Genomic DNA, 19,323 nt, shown 5'->3' with positions numbered 1-19,323 from the left:
ATTTTTCTTTTGGCTTTAAAATGAAGTCACTTGGATCTAGCCATTCTTTTAAGCAAACCCATGCCACTTAAAAAACCAGTATTTTGTCCTAAGGGAAGCAAAGAGCTTCAGTGTGTACTTTTTAAAATTTGAAATCATGGTTTACACCAATTCAGATTTTATATTATGTGAACATAATTCATAAAGCCACCTTGTTACAACCACAGCTAATCAGGTCTAGTGATTGGTTAAATTTTACACTTCTTTAAAAAACGTAGCGCTGTCATATTTCTTATGTGGATGCATACAGAGCAAATTCCATCTTCAGATGCAAGGACAATCCAAATGTTCATCAATGTTCTGATATAATGGGTACACTCTACAAACTCAGTTCTAGAATATGAAATCACTCACCACCAATTATTTAAATAATTATAGATGTTCCTCCTTTTACTACAGGACTGTGCAAATCAAAACACGTGTGTCTGCTGGGTTAATCATACAGAAATCAGAAGGATTTGGATCGTGCAGATAATTTGGGGATGATGCAAATAATTAGGGGTGGTGCGGGGAAGAGAAGACGGCACAAGTGACAAAACCATTTCCAGAGGACAAGACCGTGTTTCGGAAGACAAGAACTTGTTTTTATTTCTCATAATTTGCAGAACATCAGTCGTGAGACTACTCAGGAGATCATAAACATTATTCATTGCACCTTATGAAAAATGTGTCAAAAATTAAGCCAATATCAGGGGCTTTTTATAAGAAAGCATGTCCCAGATTCATTGCTGGTGTTCATTGTGCTTACGGTATGATTTTGAAAATGCGTTTAAAGTTCAGAACTCATGTCAGTAGGTAACATGTATGGTATTCTTTAGTTTACAGAGTTTATATTATTATCCTGTTTAATTCTCACTAAACCCTGTGAGGTAAATTTCACATTTAAGTCCATTTCATAGTTGAGAAAACTCAGGCTTAATAAGGAAACGGAGGCTTAGACTATATGAATACAGCTTTTTAATTATAGAACTGGAAGTCTTACAGAGAATTCAGGAATTTATTATAATACGCTCCTATCCCATATTTTCATAAATATTACTTGGTAAACTCCACCTGGTTTTTAGTATATTAAAAAGAAAGTGAGTAACCTCCAGTTTTGATTAAATTTTGTTCCTTGTAGCTTAAAACTTAAGGTGAGGTTCACTAAGCATTTGCTGCATTGATTGTGTAACCCTAAAGTTAAGATAGTGTTGTACCTTGCTTCCATACAGAACATTCTTGGAACTGTAATGTTCACCCTAGAATGGAAATGTATAGATTGTTCATAAATACAAAATTTCTAATTCTCCAACTTTCTGCAACTTTACTATATTTTACATCAGTATTCTCTTATATGATATTTCAGTTTGATTCTTTTTTGATTACCTAAAAGACAGAATATTAGGTAGGAACGTTATGACATGCGACACGAATAACCAAATATCAGTGTATCTTTTTTGTTGGATTCTGGTTATCTGTGCCCTTTAAACCTTGATCTGATTCTTTTAAAACATCATGTCTAACCAGCATAACTAAGAAAGTAGCTTTTATTTGTCTAACTTAAATTGAGACCTTAATTCATTATAGACAAATATTTTTTTACCACCTTTTAAGAAAAGATCAGCTTTTGTTTTCTTTATTGGATTATTGTGTACAAAATCTATGTAAAAATAATTGGATAAAATTGTAAAAATAGTTGGAAACATCAAGAGGGGTATATTTGTAATATGAATAATCGTACAGATTAAGAAAATATTTTATGTCCTATTAGTGGCATTGAGAAAAATTCTGTTTTTTTTTGGAACTGTTGTAAAGGATTTGCACAGTTTATTGGAAAATAACAGTTTATTTAACTCTTGAAAATGAGTCTGAAAAGGTAATAGTTCTTGATTGACAGTAGCCTCTGCTTTGCCTCACTGTTGTATCTGGACAACATTTGAATTAGGATTATGAGCTGTAATAATATGTGCTGTTCAAGCAAGGTAGATAATCTGTTGACCCTTTTTAAATAAAGCGTAGTCAAGGGAGAATTTCATGAGAGCAGGAGTCACTGGTAATCACCCAGTTATTGTATGTCTTTAAGTGGCTCTCAAACTCCTACTTGTGCATCTAATAAATGAATCTGATGATTTCCATTTTTTATGTTAATACTCATCTACTATTAACATATAATTAGTTATGTTTTTCCTCACACACATCCTTTATTTTCTGCATTATTTTTCCCTAGTTTATAAATTCCTAGTTAGCAAGGACCAACTATGAAGTAGATTATTAATGAAATAATATTTTATAAAGGTTGTTTTGATAAATGTGAGACCTGTTCTAACACATCGAAATTTAAAATGAGAAGAATTTAAATTAACAATTCACTCACTGTTCTGTTTTATAAGATCATGTTTTAATGCTATGTTACTTCCCTTGTCTTTTCTTTTTTACTTTCCCCCTTTCTCTTTCTGTGATGAGGTACTTACCCAAGCAGTAAAACATTGTTGTCTAGGAGAGTTACATTGGTGTAGCAGACAAGTGGATATAATATTAGAATATAGAATGCTAAAGAATTCAGCATTCCAGAAAATACACTGAAGCCTCTGTTACTAGTGCTTAGGCAGCACAGATCTGATCTTTAAAAATGTCTGGAGATTGGCATGCAAAGGAAAAAAACGAGACTCTTCTTTGAAATATGTTTGTAATCTATACAAGTAGCTTACAAGGGGTTATTGAAATACTGCCAAAAGACATTTCAAAAATGTTGTCTTTTCATTCATTATGTTGACTTTGGAAGAATTCATGAATCCCCTTAAAATGCATGTAATATTTTGTTTATATGTGCTTCTTTGAGGGAAAAGATCTAGGCTTTCATCACATTCTTAAAGGAATCCAGTGGACCCCACCACACCGCCCAAAAAAGATTAAGAATTCCTTCACCAGGTGGTATGAAAATATTGCCTGGTTCATTTGTACTGTTCGTTATAGATTGTTAATTGCAAAATACTCTAAACTATCTTCTTTGCTCCACTTGAGATCCATTTATTTTTGTTGTCATGTGATATTTTGCAATTACATGTTAAAATATTAAGCTAACAGGTAACTGGAAAGATAAATCTGAGAAAGGCTATGCATTGTATTATTTTAAGTATGATAGCTCAATCACATACTTGTGCTTTCCGATAGCAAAAATATATAATAGTAATATAAATAATCGTTAACAAATTGGGAAGTCTTTAATCATCCACTCTGACTCTTCTCCCAGTTTATAGGAAGGCAGCTATACTCACCACTATACAAACCTCCCAGGTTATTAGGAACCTCTGTTTTCTTGATCCCTCTACTTTCTATTTGCCTTTCCTGTTTTCATTTTCTGCACAATACAGTTTAGGCCAGGGGTGTCCAAACTTTTTTCATCGTTTTTTTACCAAGGGCCACATGCGGTAAAATACACAAACAGCTGGGCCACTCACTCGAGGTGAAGTACGTATTGCCTCACCTGGTTTATTTAAGTAAACTAAATATATTTTTGGAATTTGCTGTGGGCCAATTAACGATGGATTGTGGACCGCAGTTGGCCTGCGGGCCACAGTTTTGACATCCCTGGTTTAGGCTCTATGATCCATTATTTCAACTGTCCTCATCATGCTTTGGTCACATACCTTGCAAACCCTCAATGCAACCCTAGGTCTCTAAATATGCAACTTTTCCTTGTCTGCAGCCAGACTGTACATACTTGTTAAAGAAGAATCGCATGTTTTTGTAGATTCGCACCACTAAAAATTCATTGTCTCCAATCTAAAAAACGTCCTTCTGTTCCATTTCTTTGCTGTCCGTAATGGCTGTTTCAAGCCTCTGAATGCCTTCTTCCTTATCCTTTCTATTCAGCAAATGACCTCACCATCTTCTTCTTTCTAACACAGAAGAGGTGACCCATCTTTATGTTTAAGACTTTTCTACATATGGATCACATTCCTTTCTCTTCCTCCTCCCTTCCTCCTCCCATTTCCTTCCTTCCTCCTTCCTTCCTCCTCCTGTTCCATCGAATATTTCGTTCTCCTGGTTTTTTTAAAATAAACTTTTTATTAAAGAAAATGTCAGATCCTTAAAATTAGAGAATAGTGTGTTGAACCCTCTTTGTACCCATTAGCCAGCTTCAACAGTTAAAAACTCAAGGCCAGTCTTGTTTTATATTATCTTCCCCTGTCCTCTCTTTCCAAATTTTTTGAAGCAAATCCCAGACATTTTTAACTGATAAGTTTTTCATTGTGTAAAATAACCACAATACTATCATCACTCTTGAAAAAATTCAGTTATTCTTTAATATCATGAGACATCCAGTCAGTGTTCAAATTTCCCCAGGTGTTTATTCATTGATTTATTTTGCAAACAATTGTTTATTTATAATCAAAATTTTAAAATCCAGCTCTAAATAAGGTCTATACATTGCAATTCGTTGATATGTCATTTGTCTTTCTTAATCTATAGGTTTCCCTTTCCAACTTTTTCTTTCCTTGGAACTAATTTGAAGAAATTGGGTCATTTATTTGATAGGGCTTTTCACAATTTGGATATTGCTGATTATATCCTGATGGTGTCTTTAACATATTCTTCTGCCCTCTATACTTGTTGCAAATTGATAGTTGGAGCCAGAGACTTGAACAGATTCAGATTGATTTTATGACAAGAATGCTTTGTAGGTGGTGTAGTGTAATTCTGTCAAGAGATAGATCATGTCTGGTTGTCTATTTGCCTTTGGTTGATTAGGGGGTGAAAATAGTGATACTAAAATTCTTCATTCCTTCCTTTAGTTCTCCTGTGTCTTTGCTTTTTCTCCACCGTTATCATTTAAGCATCTCACTTGGTTGAAGGAAAAAAAACCCAAAAAACAGCTTCTCAACATTTTCATCTATTCCTAAGGTATTTCTTTATTCACCTTCATCTTTACTTCACCTCCTTGTACTCATCAGCCCATTTAAATATGGTTTTTGCCATGTTAAACCATGTGGCTACCGTGTTACTGAAACCACTATCATCAGTGAGTGCTTTATGGAGCAGACTCATTTCAGCCATTATTTTGCCAAATAAATAGTGGATAACTTTGGATATTTTGATTCCTCTCCTACTTCCTTGGCTTCTGTGACATACTCTCTCCTGTTTTTACCTTTACCTCTTTAACTGCTTTCTCTCAGCCTCAATTGTAGACTTTTTTTTTTAAGTGTTGGTGTTGCTCTTCCGACTCTAGTTTAGGTCCTCTGTTCATCTTGCTCTACACATTCCCCATGCATCATCTCACCCATTGTCATGGCTACAATTATACCATCTCAAACCTTTGTTTTCTTTTTGGTAGGGTGGTTCTCTTTAGAGCTGACTTATTTGTACAACTTCCTACTAGAAATCTCACAGGCACCTTGAAATCAACGTATCTAAAATGGAATGATTCATACACTTTCCTCATCTCGCTCACACATAAGAGTTTCCTGTTCAATTTAGTTCTAAGCCAGAAATCTCTGCAAGTTATCCTTGACTGATCTTGATCTCTCTCCTCCTTGCTGCCCACATCTAAACACTAACCCTGTAAGATTTGCCTTGGCAAATAACTTAAATTCATCTAATTGTCTTCATTCACTGCTGCTATGCTAGTGTGAATCCTCATCATTGCCACAAGCCTCCTATCTGGTCTCTCTCCCTTTGCAGTCTTTCTGGTGCTTTCTTCACTATAAAAGTAAGAGTGACTTTTCTAAAAAAAAACGTTATCTAATGACTCCCCATTACCTCTAGGATAAATTGTAAAGCCCTGAGCTTGTTTTGTGATCAAGTCCCTGCTAACCTCCTCAGCTTCATCTGGTGTCGTCACCGCCCCATGTGGTAATTCTTGTCACACTTGCACACTGTTTCAATTGCCTGTTTCAATGACTCTTCCAGTAGACTCTTAACTTCTTGAGTATAAAGACCAAGTCTTTTTCTTCATTAAACCTGGTCCTGGCACATACACAGTAAATGTTTTGGAAATGATTGGTGAATGAATAAATTCACTTATGCAGTATACCAGTATACTGTGCATTCACTAATTTGTTTATATCTTGGTTTTATCATTACTAGATCATCCCTAGTATTCCAGTACTATTGTTGTTGTTATACATTGATTTTCTTTTTGGCTAGAGGCAGTCTCTCCATGATTAAATTAGACCTTGTAACGCACATAAAATACTGGATTTTTTCCTGATTAAAACGGGTTTTTGCCATGTTCCTTTTTCACTTTGCTTATATGATTAATTCTCTTGTCAGTATATTCTCTTCATCCCAGATAATAGAAACCTGTAGACAGTTCAGATAGTCCCACCTCAGATAATCCTTCCCCTTCTGTGACCTTTGTCAAGAGTGTATGAGACCCTATATGCTTTGGATTGGTGACAACTAAGACTTAGAAAAGTGAGGCTTAAATAATTAAGAGTTGTTAAATACCAAGGAAGGGTGGTTTTCTGGGTTGTCCATTGTGTTTGATTCTCGTTCTTCTATTTATTACTGACAGTCATAGTTCTCTAGATTTAGACATAGTGGTATGACAGTTTCCAGCTGTCATTTTGAGCTAACTGGCCTCCAGGTCAGAAGAATCATTGAAAATCATAAAATAAATTCCTGATTAACATTTACTAGAATTGCTCAATGGAGAGGGATCTCCATTAAAATCAGCACCTGCCATTGGGCACTTTTTGACTCAGTTCATTTTTAAAACCAGAGTCTTTCATTTTACCTGGATTGGCTTATTCACCACTGTATCCGCAGTGTTTGGAATAGTGCCTGGTGTGACATGAAAAAGGTACTAAATGCTCTTTGTCACCTCTGTCCATGTTGTGTCTCTTGATAGGTGGTCCCATAGGCCCTTCATTAAGTGTTTATTTCATTTGGAGGATGATTTCGTATTTCTTTGAAGTGTCCCTTCCAATTGAGTTTTATATAAACCAGTAGTCTGCATTTTAAGTAAGATTATCTCATATATTTCCTAACTACAGTGGAAATTCTGTCTAGCTATCTTTGTGCAATGTGATGACAAACCAATTTTTTTTGTAAAATAGGAGCTTTGAAGAATAATTCTTTAAGAAAGCTTGATTTTGCTTATTTTTACCTACCTTTACTCTCATTGAGCTGATCGCGATACTTTTTAGATACTGTTTAGAAATTAATCTTATAGTGTTATAGGTATAAATAAAGGGCTCTGAGGTATTAAGTAATGCTCCCTAAAAACTAGGTTAAAGAATTAGATTACTATCATAGAATCTGTTCATTCACTTTTTATTTTTAGAACACATGCTTCTAAAGGACACAATAAATTGAAATAATACTCAATTAATTCTTGATAAATGCTTTGGTTAAGAGAACATTAGGTTGCCAAATAGTTTACTTGCATTATAAGTAATACCAGCTATTCTAAGATTATTGGTGACTAATATTTCATCTTGAAGATGACTTCAGTTATGGTTGGTACCTTTTGGCTTGTGGATAGTTTATGAAACCCCTGTCTGTCATGCTTTTAAGATTATATCTTTTTTGTAAATTAAAAAGTGATTTTTTTTGTCTTTAAGGGAGAATTATAGTTTTCTAGAGAAGTCATGTTAATGTTTGAAATTTTATGGAATTAGTATCAATATATAGCAGGTGACATGGTAGGGAGTGAGTACATTTTAAAATAGTGCTGTAAACTATTAAAGATAATTTTAAATAGGTTGAAAATAGCTGATATTCACATTAGTACCCTAATAACCTCATCTTTGAAAGTGTGTACTGCAAGTAATAATTTAGTAGTAACTTAAATTCTAAGTGAAAGAAATAATCTTTTCTCTCTCTCTTTCTCCTTAGGTGGAATGAAACTTACTTATTGAATATCTCCTGGTTACTCGTTGAATTCATTTGTAAAAGAATCATCTTCCCTTGCGTGGAAGCCACTTAGTGGCATATTTAACTATAAATCCAGGGATCACACAGCCTTTTGATTTCCCAAAGGAGGGGACATACCACTATATCAAATAAGCTTGACATTACAGCCAAAATGGTGCTGTCCCAGAGACAACGAGATGAACTGTAAGTTTCTCTGTTTTGTGTGTTTTTTAAATCCTCTCATAAAGGACAAAGTAGTAAATTAAAGTACAGCTTTGGGCGGGGGGTGGGGGTCTGTTCTCATTAATCAACTATTGTTATGAGTATTCAAGTATTGGTTTGGGCCGTTGTCTGATTTTAAAACTGGGTCTTAACTTTGGCATAGAATTGTTTACCCTTGTGATCTTATTGTGTATAAGTTTAAAACAAAACAAACAAGTTAGTTGAAATGAGTTTAATCCTAAACTTGTCTTAAATATATTATGTTCAGTTGGAAGATAGGTGCTTCAAAGCTCTTCTAAATTTTTTTGTCTGGATTCCATGTATTAGAAAAATGAAAGCTTTTTTGTCGTTACTACTAAGGCTTTGTTTGCCTTTGCCTTACTGTACTTTCTGTCATCCAATGGCTGTTACAGTATTTGAACTTTATGAGGTGGCTAACATAATAATTAATGCAAATGCATTAAAGAGAGGCATGAAAATGATTTGACCACTGCTATTATGTGGTATCATGCAGCATCCCATATTTTACAGCATTCTATGTTTGTAGGTGAAGAATACAGTGGGGAAAAAATTAGTTTTGTGTTCTGTGGTTTTTTTAAAAACTTTATTTGGAAATAATTTCAAATTTGTAGATTTGTTTGATTAGTACAAAGAATACTTAATATACATTTTATCCAGATTCACCTTTTATTAACATTTTTTACCATTTGCTTTCTCATTTGCACGCTGTAGCTGTATGTGTACATGTACACACATATAATATTGTTTTCCTAAACCGTTTGAGAATAAGTTGCATACATCAAGGAGCTTTCTCCCAGACACTTCAGTGTGGAGTCCTATAAGGATATTCTTTTATAAAACTACAGTACAGGTAGCAATTTCAGTAAATTTAACATTAAAATAATACATTTATTTAATTCACCTTCATATTCCAACTTTGTCAATTGACCCAGTAATGTCCTTTACAGCATTTTTTAAATCCTCTCTGGTGTACCATAAGGTATTATGTTCAGTTGTCTTGTCTCTTTAGTCTCACTTAATCTGGAACATGTCCTCAACCTTTCTTTGTCTTTTATGATATTGATTTTTTTTTTTTAAAGGATTCGCTTTATTTAGCGAAGATTTTTTTTTTTTTAAACTTGTATTTATTTAAGTATGTTTTTCCAGGACCCATCAGCTCCAAATCAAGTAGTTGTTTCAATCTAGTTGTGGAAGGCGCAGCTCACAGTGGCCCATGTGGGGATCGAACAGGCAACCTTGTTGTTAAGAGCATCATGCTCTAACCAGCCGAACTAACTGGCTGCCCCGACATTGATATTTTTGAAGAATAGTTCCCTCCCCCCACCTTTTTTTTTAATAGTGTGTACTTCATTTTGCATTTTGCATTTATCTAACTTGAATTTGTTTCCTCATGATTAAATTCAGGTTATGCATTCTTAGCCAGAATACTGCATAAGTAATTTTTTTATTATTCTCAGCATATCATATCAAAAGACATAATGTTCATCTGCTCTTCAATGATGATGTTAATTTTGATCCCTCAGTCAAGATGCCTGATTTCTCCACTGTGTAGTTACTATTATTTCCTTTTCAACAAATAAGTGGGGAGACACTTTAAGACTATGTAAACATTATTTCCATCAATAGTTCCTCCCCTAGGTGGTTGCAAAGTAATGACTTTTCAACGCTCTTATTATTTCCACATTTGCTAGTCAGCACTCAGCATTTTACTGTAATCAAGGGACCTTGTCCTCCTTTTTATTTACTTGTCTTTTCATTATTGGTATGACCTCATGGGTTCTTATATTTTCAATAGTTTTATCATTTATTACTATTTTCACTGTTTTGATGCTTGAATTGTCCTAGATTATCCCATAGGAGAGGCTCTTCAGTTGACTCTTAAATGTGCCCCTAATTTTTGTATGTGCACTTCTTTCTGGCATAACAAGATGTTCCAGGCTTATTGTGTACCAATCCTGCCTTAGCCCTAGAATCAGCCATTGCCCCAAAAAGCCCTGGTTCCTTTTAGTGGGGAATGGTATTAAAGATCAAGATATGGGCAGTGTACTTAGTACTACCAGGTTATTTTTGCTTCTGGGCCCTTTACATAGACAGAACCAGGAAACAGAAGTGTGTATAACCACCTATACAGACACCCTGGTGTACATCTGTACTCAGGTTTCTCAGTCTTGGCACTGTTGACATTTTGGGCTAAATAATTCTTTGCTATGGGAGCTGACCTGTACACTATTGGTTGTTTAGCAACATCCCTGGCCTCTACCCATAGATGCCACAATCAGAAATGTCTCCAGAGGGGGCCAGCCCGGTGACTCAGGCTGTTAGAGCTCCATGCTCCTAACTCTGAAGGCTGCCAGTTCTATTCCCACATGGGCCAGTGGGCTCTCAACCACAAGGTTGCTAGTTCAGTTCCTTGAGTCCCACAAGGGATGGTGGGAAGAGCCACCTGCAACTAAGATTGAACATGGCACCTTGAGCTAAGCTGCCGCTGAGCTCCCAAATGGCTCAGTTGGTTGGAGCGCGTCCTCTCAACCACAAGGTTCCTGGTTCGACTCCCGTAAGGGATGGTGGGCTGCGCCCCCTGCAACTGGCAACGGCAACTGGACCTGGAGCTGAGCTGCGCCCTCCACAACTAAGACTGAAAGGACAACTTGAAGCTGAACGGCACCCTCCACAACTAAGATTGAAAGGACAACAACTTGACTTGGGGGGGGAAGAAAAAAATGTCTCCAGATGTTACCACTGTCTTCTGGGGTGCAAAATCTCCTCCATTTGAGAACCACTGATACATACATATACACGTACACATACTTATTTTAGAAATCATTAGGCTATACTTTAATTCCAGTCTATTCCCATGCGGTTCTTTCTTGTCTTCCCCTCTGCCTTCTTTGTATCTCTTCTTCTATAGTGAGATCCTGTCTTGCAACAATATCAGTATGTTGACTCATTTGCTCAGTTCTATAATACTTCTAAAATAGTTTTAAAATTGTTAATGCTCATACCACTTCATAAAACAAACCTCCTGGAAAGGGTTCAGAATTTGTATGCAGTTCTCCGCCTATCCACTCTGCCCAAAGCAGAATATATAATCAAATACAGCAGGTCCTCAAATGTTTTGTTCAGCGTCATCATTTCATTACAATTTTGATGAAATACCATAGGAACTTAACTCTTGTTTTGTATCAGTTAGCCTATGGTAAAATTGGTTTCGTTATCTGTCATTTCACCTCAGTTCCAAGAACCTATTGATGACATTAAGTGAGGGTTTACAGTACTATTTGTAACTTGCTTGGATTAGTTTTGTATTTTTCCCTCTTCATGTGTTTATATTATTTATTTGAGATACATTTGGGTTCATCTGTTCTAGCTTTTCAGTTTTCTGCATCCCCTTTCCCATCTGTGTTAATATAATATTTTGAATATGTAGAAGATTATATAAAAATGTATACTCAGAAGTGTTACTCTCTCCTGAATCCCTTCTAAGTTATCACCCTTATCCCTGGTAAGAACCAGCCTCATTGTTTTATAAAGATAGGAGAGATATATGTATGTTTTCTTGTGCCTCCTTTCTTAAATAAAAGGTAGCATACTCTATGTGCTCTTAGGCACTTTGCTCTTTTTCATTTAGCAGTATCTCCTGGAACTCACTGCATATAACTTCATAAAGATCCTCCTCCCTTCTTTTCTTTCACCAGCTGGATAGTACTCCACTGTGTGTATACCATTATTTCCTCAACCATTCTCCTATATTTGAACATTTAGGTAGTTCCCACTATTTTGTGATTATAAGTGACATTGTAATTATTAGGTGCGTGCAAAAGTAATTGCAGTTTAAAAGGTTAAAAATAATTGCAAAAAAACGCAGTTACTTTTGCACCAACCTAATAATAACTGCATATTATTGAAGATATATCTCATTTTTAATCATTCTTGTTTCTAAGTCAATTCAGATCTTTTTCTTCTAGATGACTTAAGTGACCTGACTACAAATCATGCTTTTTACCATCATACTCAGGATGAGTATTTAAATATTATGGCCAAAAATAGAGCTTTTAATTTGGATAAAAATCAGTTGAGAAAGGGAGAAAGAACCTAATTTCAGGTGGCTGAATTTGTAGAGAATTTTAGATAAGAATGGACTTAAAAGGGCTCAAGTATTGAACATTTGTCTTATACATCTAAATGTAAAGGGGAATAGATTTAATATCTTCTAGTTTTTAGTAAGGAAATAAAATGAAGGTTTTTGCTCTTTCTCGTATTTTGGAAAATAATATAAATATATATATTCACTATGCTAAAAAGAAATAAATGTTTATGTACCTCTTACAAGTAAGATAAAGTCTGACACCTTAATTTGCCTTTATAACATTTTAGCATTTTTAATAGGTTGGATACCAGTAGCAGTTAGCCTATAAAATTCTTTTAGATATTTTTGGGGTAGAAATGAAAATAATTTTTACATACTTGAAACAGGTAATTTGAGTAGTACTACTAAATGTGGTTCAAATCATTAAATGAATGTTTCCTGCCTTCTATGTTCTTACTATGAGGTATACAAACATGAATAATATAAAAAACATTTATGTGGATATCACAGATATCTTTATTTTATAGATAAATTGAAGATTGGGGAAATAAAAATTATCCAGTTTCATGACTAGTACTAGAGGCAGAACCAGTTTTCTAATTTAAGTTGGTTCATTAAACAAAATTCAATTACCAAAATTAATACAAATCAGAATGTAAACATTATCCCTTCCTCGGTTTCTCAGTCCCGCTTTGCAAAGCTGGCTAACATTATCTCTTTGTTATTATCTTTCCAGATATTCTTCATATATTTACAAAAATTTAGTGAATATTCTTAAGATTATAAAATAGAATTGTACTTTGCAACCTGTTTTTAATATTTTTTTGTCACCCTTTCTGTGAATTTGGAAGTGGTAGTATCTGTTGTTAGTTCATCTAATAGTTACTTTTAACAAAATAAATTTGGACCTCTGTTTGTTTATCAAATTTTACCCATTTATCTCCCCCTATGAAAGATAAAGAAAGTCTTATTTTTATGCTATCCTGGTTGATGATATTTGCACTCCCCTTGAGTGCAAATGAGGGGTTGCTCACACCTAATTCTTTTGTGCCACAACTTTCCCATTCTTGTATGTTTTTAACAGTTTTATTGAAGTATAATTGACATACTGCACATATTTAATGATGAATTTGGACCATTGTTGTATTCTTACTTTGATTACTCAATTAGTTGGGTGGACTTTGTCATTATGTACCTTTTTCAAGATGGGCTCATAAATGTATCTCCCTGAATCTTTGCATGCTAGGAAATAATTTTTTACTTGCTCCCATAAATGAGTGACAAGTAAAAAGTTAGGTGAACGATTCTTAGGTTACACATTTTCCTCACTCAGTTATATAAGTATTAATGGGAAAAAATGCCACTCAGTGGGCTGCAAAGAAAAATCTCAAATTCCAAAAAAGCAGAAGGCCTCATTGCTGACCATAATGCAATAGAAATAAAAATTAATAGCAAAAAGAGAGCTACGAGAAACCTATCCACATGAACATTTAAAAATGTACTTCTAAATAACTGGAGTTAAAAGATCGAAATGAAACTTAGGAAGTAAAGGAAGCAGTAATACTGAGGGTACTCCTAACAAAGTCCTGTGGGATGTAGCCAACACCACATACAGAAAATTAGATACTCTTTAATGAATCTTTTTTAAAAACCAAAGATCAGAAATGCACATTAAATTGAAGAATAAGAAAACCAGAATAAGCCCAAAGGAAGCAGAGGGAAGGAATTAATAATAAATAAAATAGAAAATATAACATGGTAAACTTGATTGGTAAAATTAAGTGCTAGCTTTTTTAAAAGACCATAAAATAGACAAAACTGATTAATAGAGAAAAGACACAAATGAACAATACAGTAATGAGAAAGGCAACTTAAAATGAACTAGACTCTTAATTCTGTTGAGTCTTTAAGGACCAGTAACTCCCCAGATTGTATGGTCTCTTAAAGAACATAGAAAGAGGTGGAAAACTTAGGATCTCATTTTATGAGGCTAGAATAACCCTGATAGCAAGAGTACATAACTAGGCAAGAGTAAAATAATGAAGAACATTACAAGCTAATATTTAATATGAACACAGATACAAAGATACTAAATAATATAACAGTGAATAAAGTTAATCATGGCCAAGTATAATTCCAAGAATTCAAAGGTTTCTCAACATTAAGAAACCTATTGATGTAATTAATATGTTAATAAATAGAAAAACCATGACCCATCCAAAACATGCAGAAATCCTATTTTTAATACCCATTCCTGATTGTTAAGATTTTCCTAGAAAATAAATAGGATGTTTTTTTAACTCGATTAAGGGTCTACCAGAAGTTTACAGCACACATTTTAGAAATATTAGGTGCATTCCCATTAAAGACAAGAACAGGTTCAGAGTTCATATGTTTCTGCTACCATTAAAACTTGTATTTGAGATTCTAGCCAATGCAGTAAGAACAAAAAGGACTAGATAGGCCTTGTTATATGAGGTGTGATGAAAAAAATGTGAATGTTTAAATTTAAAAAACTTATTACAGTAAAAGACACATTGCCATTAATCCCCCTCAAAATACACCCCCTCACTTCGAACACACTTATTCCATCGTTCTTGCCACTTTCTGAAGCAGTTCTAGAAGTCGTCTTTTGTGAATGTCTTTAGTTGCGCTGTCGTGGCTGCCTCAATGTCTTGAATCGATTCAAAATGTTTATCTTTCATGGTCATTTTGACTTTGGGGAAGAGCCAGAGAAGTCGCACGGTGCCAGATCTAGTGAATAAGGTGGATGAGGGCACACCGTAATGTTTTTATTTGACAGAAATTTCCGTACCAGAAGTGATGTGTGACACGGAGCCTTTCCATTGTGATCACAAAATACGGTGAATGCTGCTGCCGAGTGCCAGCAAAGGGAAAGGCAGGGATCTTCAATATGGGAAGCAGCGGATCAAGCCTTAGTAACAGTGTGTGACAAGTTTCAACTTGTTTGGTGCAGTCAGTCGGGTGTGAGCTACGGTTGAGAGAAAGTGTGTTTTAAAGCGTGCCATAAACCACCCTCCATCATGACAATGCTTCCTGCCACACATAGCTTCTGGTATATGGCAATTTCTGTCAAATAAAAACATGACAGTGTGTCCTCATCCACCTTACTCACTGGATCTGGCACCATGCGACTTCTGGCTCTTCCTCAAAGTCTCAATGACCATGAAAGGTAAATAAATATTTTGAATCCATTCAGGACATGGAGGCAGCCACGATAGCGTAACTAGAGACGCCCCCAAAAGAAGACTTCTAGAACTGCTTCAGAAAGTGGCAAGAACGATGGGGGGATAAGTGTGTTCAAAATGCGGGGGATTAATGGCAGTGTGTCTTTTACTGTAATAAGTTTCTTTTTAATTTAAATATTCACTATATTGTTTGATCACACCTCATATTTCCCAGCTTCACGCTAAAGAATATAAAAGAGGGTCAGGTTATGGTCCCTTTTCTCCCAGGAAATTGTAAATCTATCTGAGGAGCAAAACCAAAGTTACTGAAGTGTGTAAAGCCTAAAGAAAAAAAGAAAATGAGATTCAACAGAAGAATCTTTTTATGAAGGCAAGATGTGAATTGTGCCTTAAAGAAAAAAAGAAAAAGTAGGCATTCTAGACGGGACTGAAGGGGAGAAAGGGAAAGAATAATACATGACGGAGATCGCAATGTATACTTGATCAAATTCTTCAACATTTTTGATTTCAAAACATTCCTTAACCAGGAAAGGTCTTCATTAAGATTAAAAAAGTATCTTGTCATTAACATTTAAAAAATAAATCTCTCAAACCTTCAACCAAATGTAACAGTTAATGGTAAAACACTAGAAACAGGAACATTGATGTCGAGAGTAAGACAAGGATGCCTATAATCAGTACTGTCATTTTAAATGGTCCCCAAAGCAATCCATCCAAATAATAGATATAAATATTGGAAACAAGATTAAATGAGCGAAATGGCTGAAAAGACAGAACAGGAACAGATTATGGACAAGAGAGGCAAAAAAAAGCAATTTTAGTATGGACAAGAGAGGCAAAAAAAAGCAATTTTAGTGAAAGTGGTATTTTAAAAAGACCTGTTTCTCAGAAGCATACAAGTGATTAGATTGGATAGCAACCCAGTAAAGGAAGATCATCACATTTTAAGTCAAGCCCTAAAGAATAAAAGTGAAGATCCCTTAAAATAAGGCATACCATAATAACTATCTCCAGAATTACCTGGCTAAATATAGGATCCATTTGTTGATGGAGCAGTTTTTACCCTGCATTGAACAGTAGGATAGTCAATAATCTACAATACTACTAATAATGAATTTATATTTTTAGAATTAGTATGCGTCAAGTCCTAATATGTGGCTGTCATTCCACTGTTGCCTGATGAATCATTTACTTGTCCCTCATCCCCTTTCATCACTCTCAAATACCTAATTGAATCCCAGCCCTCAGGTGACTTCCAACCTCGTATTTGAAATAGGAGCTACTTAACATGTGTGTGTGTGTGTGTGTGTGTGTGTGTGTGTGTGTATGTGTGTGTGTGTGTGTGTATATATATATATATATATATATATATATATATATATATATATATATATATATAAAGCTAACTTTCTCAACTTCCTGATTGGCATTTGTGGCATTGTCTTCCTCCTCTGTAACAATCCTCTTCTAATACAATCCTCCAGAATAACGGTCAAGTCCTGTAGTGAAATGAAATGTGATATGGGACAATAAAAGGGCTTTGTATGAGTTCCACAGAAAGTCAACAATCTTGACCTCGATGACAACATTTTAGTTATGTTTAAGGATGCCTACAATAATGTCAAATGTTAAATATATTTTTTGAAACCATCTGCAATTTCATAATTTTGGTTCAAATTCACAAATGAAGTATTTGTTTACGGGCTTATTGTTTTAACAAGTCAAACATTAACAACAACAACACCTCATATAACAGGCACTCATCCTTTTCTCCTTCCTTGTTTTGCTTTACATTTAAAAAATGTAAATGTTTCAGAGTTGTCAATACATGACAGTTATACTGGCTGTTCTTCCTGTTGTACAGCCTGACTTTTCCTTTAGGGTTTCTTAAGTATACAAAATATTTTTTTACTATATTCTAAATGGATCTCACAGTTAAATAAAATGTCTTATAATTGTTATAGACATTAAAATTAGAGGGGAAATATGTTTTAAAAGTTGCAAGTTGTACTGAGGAACAAGGCAAAATGTCCCCCTCTGGAGACATTGCTGACCTCTGACTTACATTAGGCCATGCCAACTCTCTTAACAGGTTAAGAGGATAGAGAAGAAAACATAAATAAAGGGCGGGGATCAAAACGGAACTGTTCAGTGGTGCCAACTGCTTTGTGGTTTTATGATTCAAAAAATTTTGTCTCACTATTAGAATGAATAATAATGCATTTTTTGTGTTCACTTTTTTGGTTTGCTGTTTTAGAAAACTCCAACAGTGTTTTTACTTATTGGGTAGATAGGTTTTGTTTCTGCTCTGGTGTGGAGAGTGAGGGATAGATTCTACCTCAGACCCAGATATCTGCTGACGAGAAACAGTAACTGATAGGCTCGTATACCAGGTATCTGTTTTTCTGCTTAATGGTGAGGATGAGGGTCCATTCACTCTGACTTGCTCGCCTAAATTTCATTCTAGTTTTCCTTGTCACTGACAGGATAATCTCGTTGTGACGTCTTACTGTGCTTGTACTTGTCCCAAGACTCATAGCAATTGAATCCTGGACTCCCCTTTGGAAGTTGGTATCTTCAGTTGTGATGGTGAAGGATGATCATTGTAACAACCCTTTGTCAGGGCATGTTAGGTTGGAAAGGTGTAAGACCTATGGCCAGGAGCTCACCTGTGCTTCTCTTTCCCCAAAGACTCAGTGTGTGATTGTTGCATATTTAAGAAGTCATGTTACCTGTTTGGCAGCAGCTTATAGATTGAATGACACTCAGTAGTGTCTCTGCTTGAAATGAACTTTATTCACACCTTCTCCAGGACTGTGGAGTTCATCTCGGTGTTAGTCTAAAATAGTGTAGCCGTGGGGCGGCCGGATGGCTCAGTTGGTAAGAGCAAGAGCTCTGAACAACAGGGTTGCAGGTTCAATTCCCACATGGGCCAGTGAGCTGTGCCCTCCATAACTAGGTTGAAGGCAACACGCTGAGCTTCCGGAGGGGCGGCCGGATAGCTCAGTTGGTTAGAGCGCGAGCTCTCAACAGCAAGGTTGCCGGTTCAATTCCCACATGGGATGGTGGACTGCGCCCCTTGCAACTGAAGATTGAAAACGGCGACTGGCTTGGAGCTGAGCTGCGTCCTCCACAACTACATTGAAGGACAACAACTTGGAGCTGATGGGCGCTGGAGAAACACACTATTCCCCAATATTCCCCAATAAAATTCAAAAGAAAAGGAAAAAATAGTTTAAAAAAAAATGGTGTAGCCTTTGGTGTGAGAGTTTTCTTCTGGAGCTAACAGTATGCTCCTTGTGGCATGGACTTCCATGCTAGATCCTGCCAGTTTCCTCAGTTATTTTAATGATGTGCCCTCATAACCCTGCATCCCAGATTCACTGGGCAGCTGTAGCCTTGTAGAGAGATGCACCTTATCTCCATTGCTATTCTAATCCCTGAATATGTGAGATCAACCTTTTTCAGTGTATCTTGTTTAATGGGCCTGAGAAGAAAACATCTCAGTTTGTCAGCTTTTGATTTACCCTTGTTTCTCTTCATATAAGCAATGAAGTTAAAATATTTATAGAATTCCAGAACACTTTTATTCAACCTCACAGAGTGCTAGAGTACACAGCTTGAAAAACACTAACATCATTTTGACTACAAGAGAACCAGGTTTGATTCCCAGCTGCACCACTTGCTAACCAAAAAGTCAGTTAAGCTCTGTGAGCCTGTTTCTTTACCTGTGAAAAAGAGCTTCTACCTCAGTCTTCTCTAATGCGTGCTCTGTAATTCCCTCTGCTCCGGTTAAAATTTGTGAGAGATGTTGGGGACTTTGAAGTATTGTGCTTTTATTGATACAAGCGTATGTTGGTTGTATACAGTCCTTTTAGAGTTGTCATCGTTTGGCAGTTCGTAACA

At 35.5% G+C, this 19,323-nt stretch overlaps 1 protein-coding gene across 1 annotated transcript in view; it reads left to right on the top strand.

The window, feature by feature from the left end:
- PAFAH1B1 (platelet activating factor acetylhydrolase 1b regulatory subunit 1) overlaps nt 1–19,323 on the top strand; it is a 62,182-nt gene that overhangs the window by 19,763 nt on the left and 23,096 nt on the right. Inside the window, exon 2 of the mRNA XM_033089501.1 lies at nt 7,861–8,082. Within this exon, the coding sequence (XP_032945392.1) occupies nt 8,051–8,082 (32 nt within the window). The 5' untranslated portion in view covers nt 7,861–8,050. The remainder of the gene's footprint in view (nt 1–7,860; nt 8,083–19,323) is intronic.

The sequence above is a fragment of the Rhinolophus ferrumequinum genome, chromosome 21, assembly GCF_004115265.2.
Source record: "Rhinolophus ferrumequinum isolate MPI-CBG mRhiFer1 chromosome 21, mRhiFer1_v1.p, whole genome shotgun sequence".
NCBI classification, from domain to species: Eukaryota; Metazoa; Chordata; class Mammalia; order Chiroptera; family Rhinolophidae; genus Rhinolophus; species Rhinolophus ferrumequinum.
The sequence above is the reverse complement of the archived record's forward strand: the minus strand, read 5'-3'. Positions and strand labels throughout refer to the sequence as shown.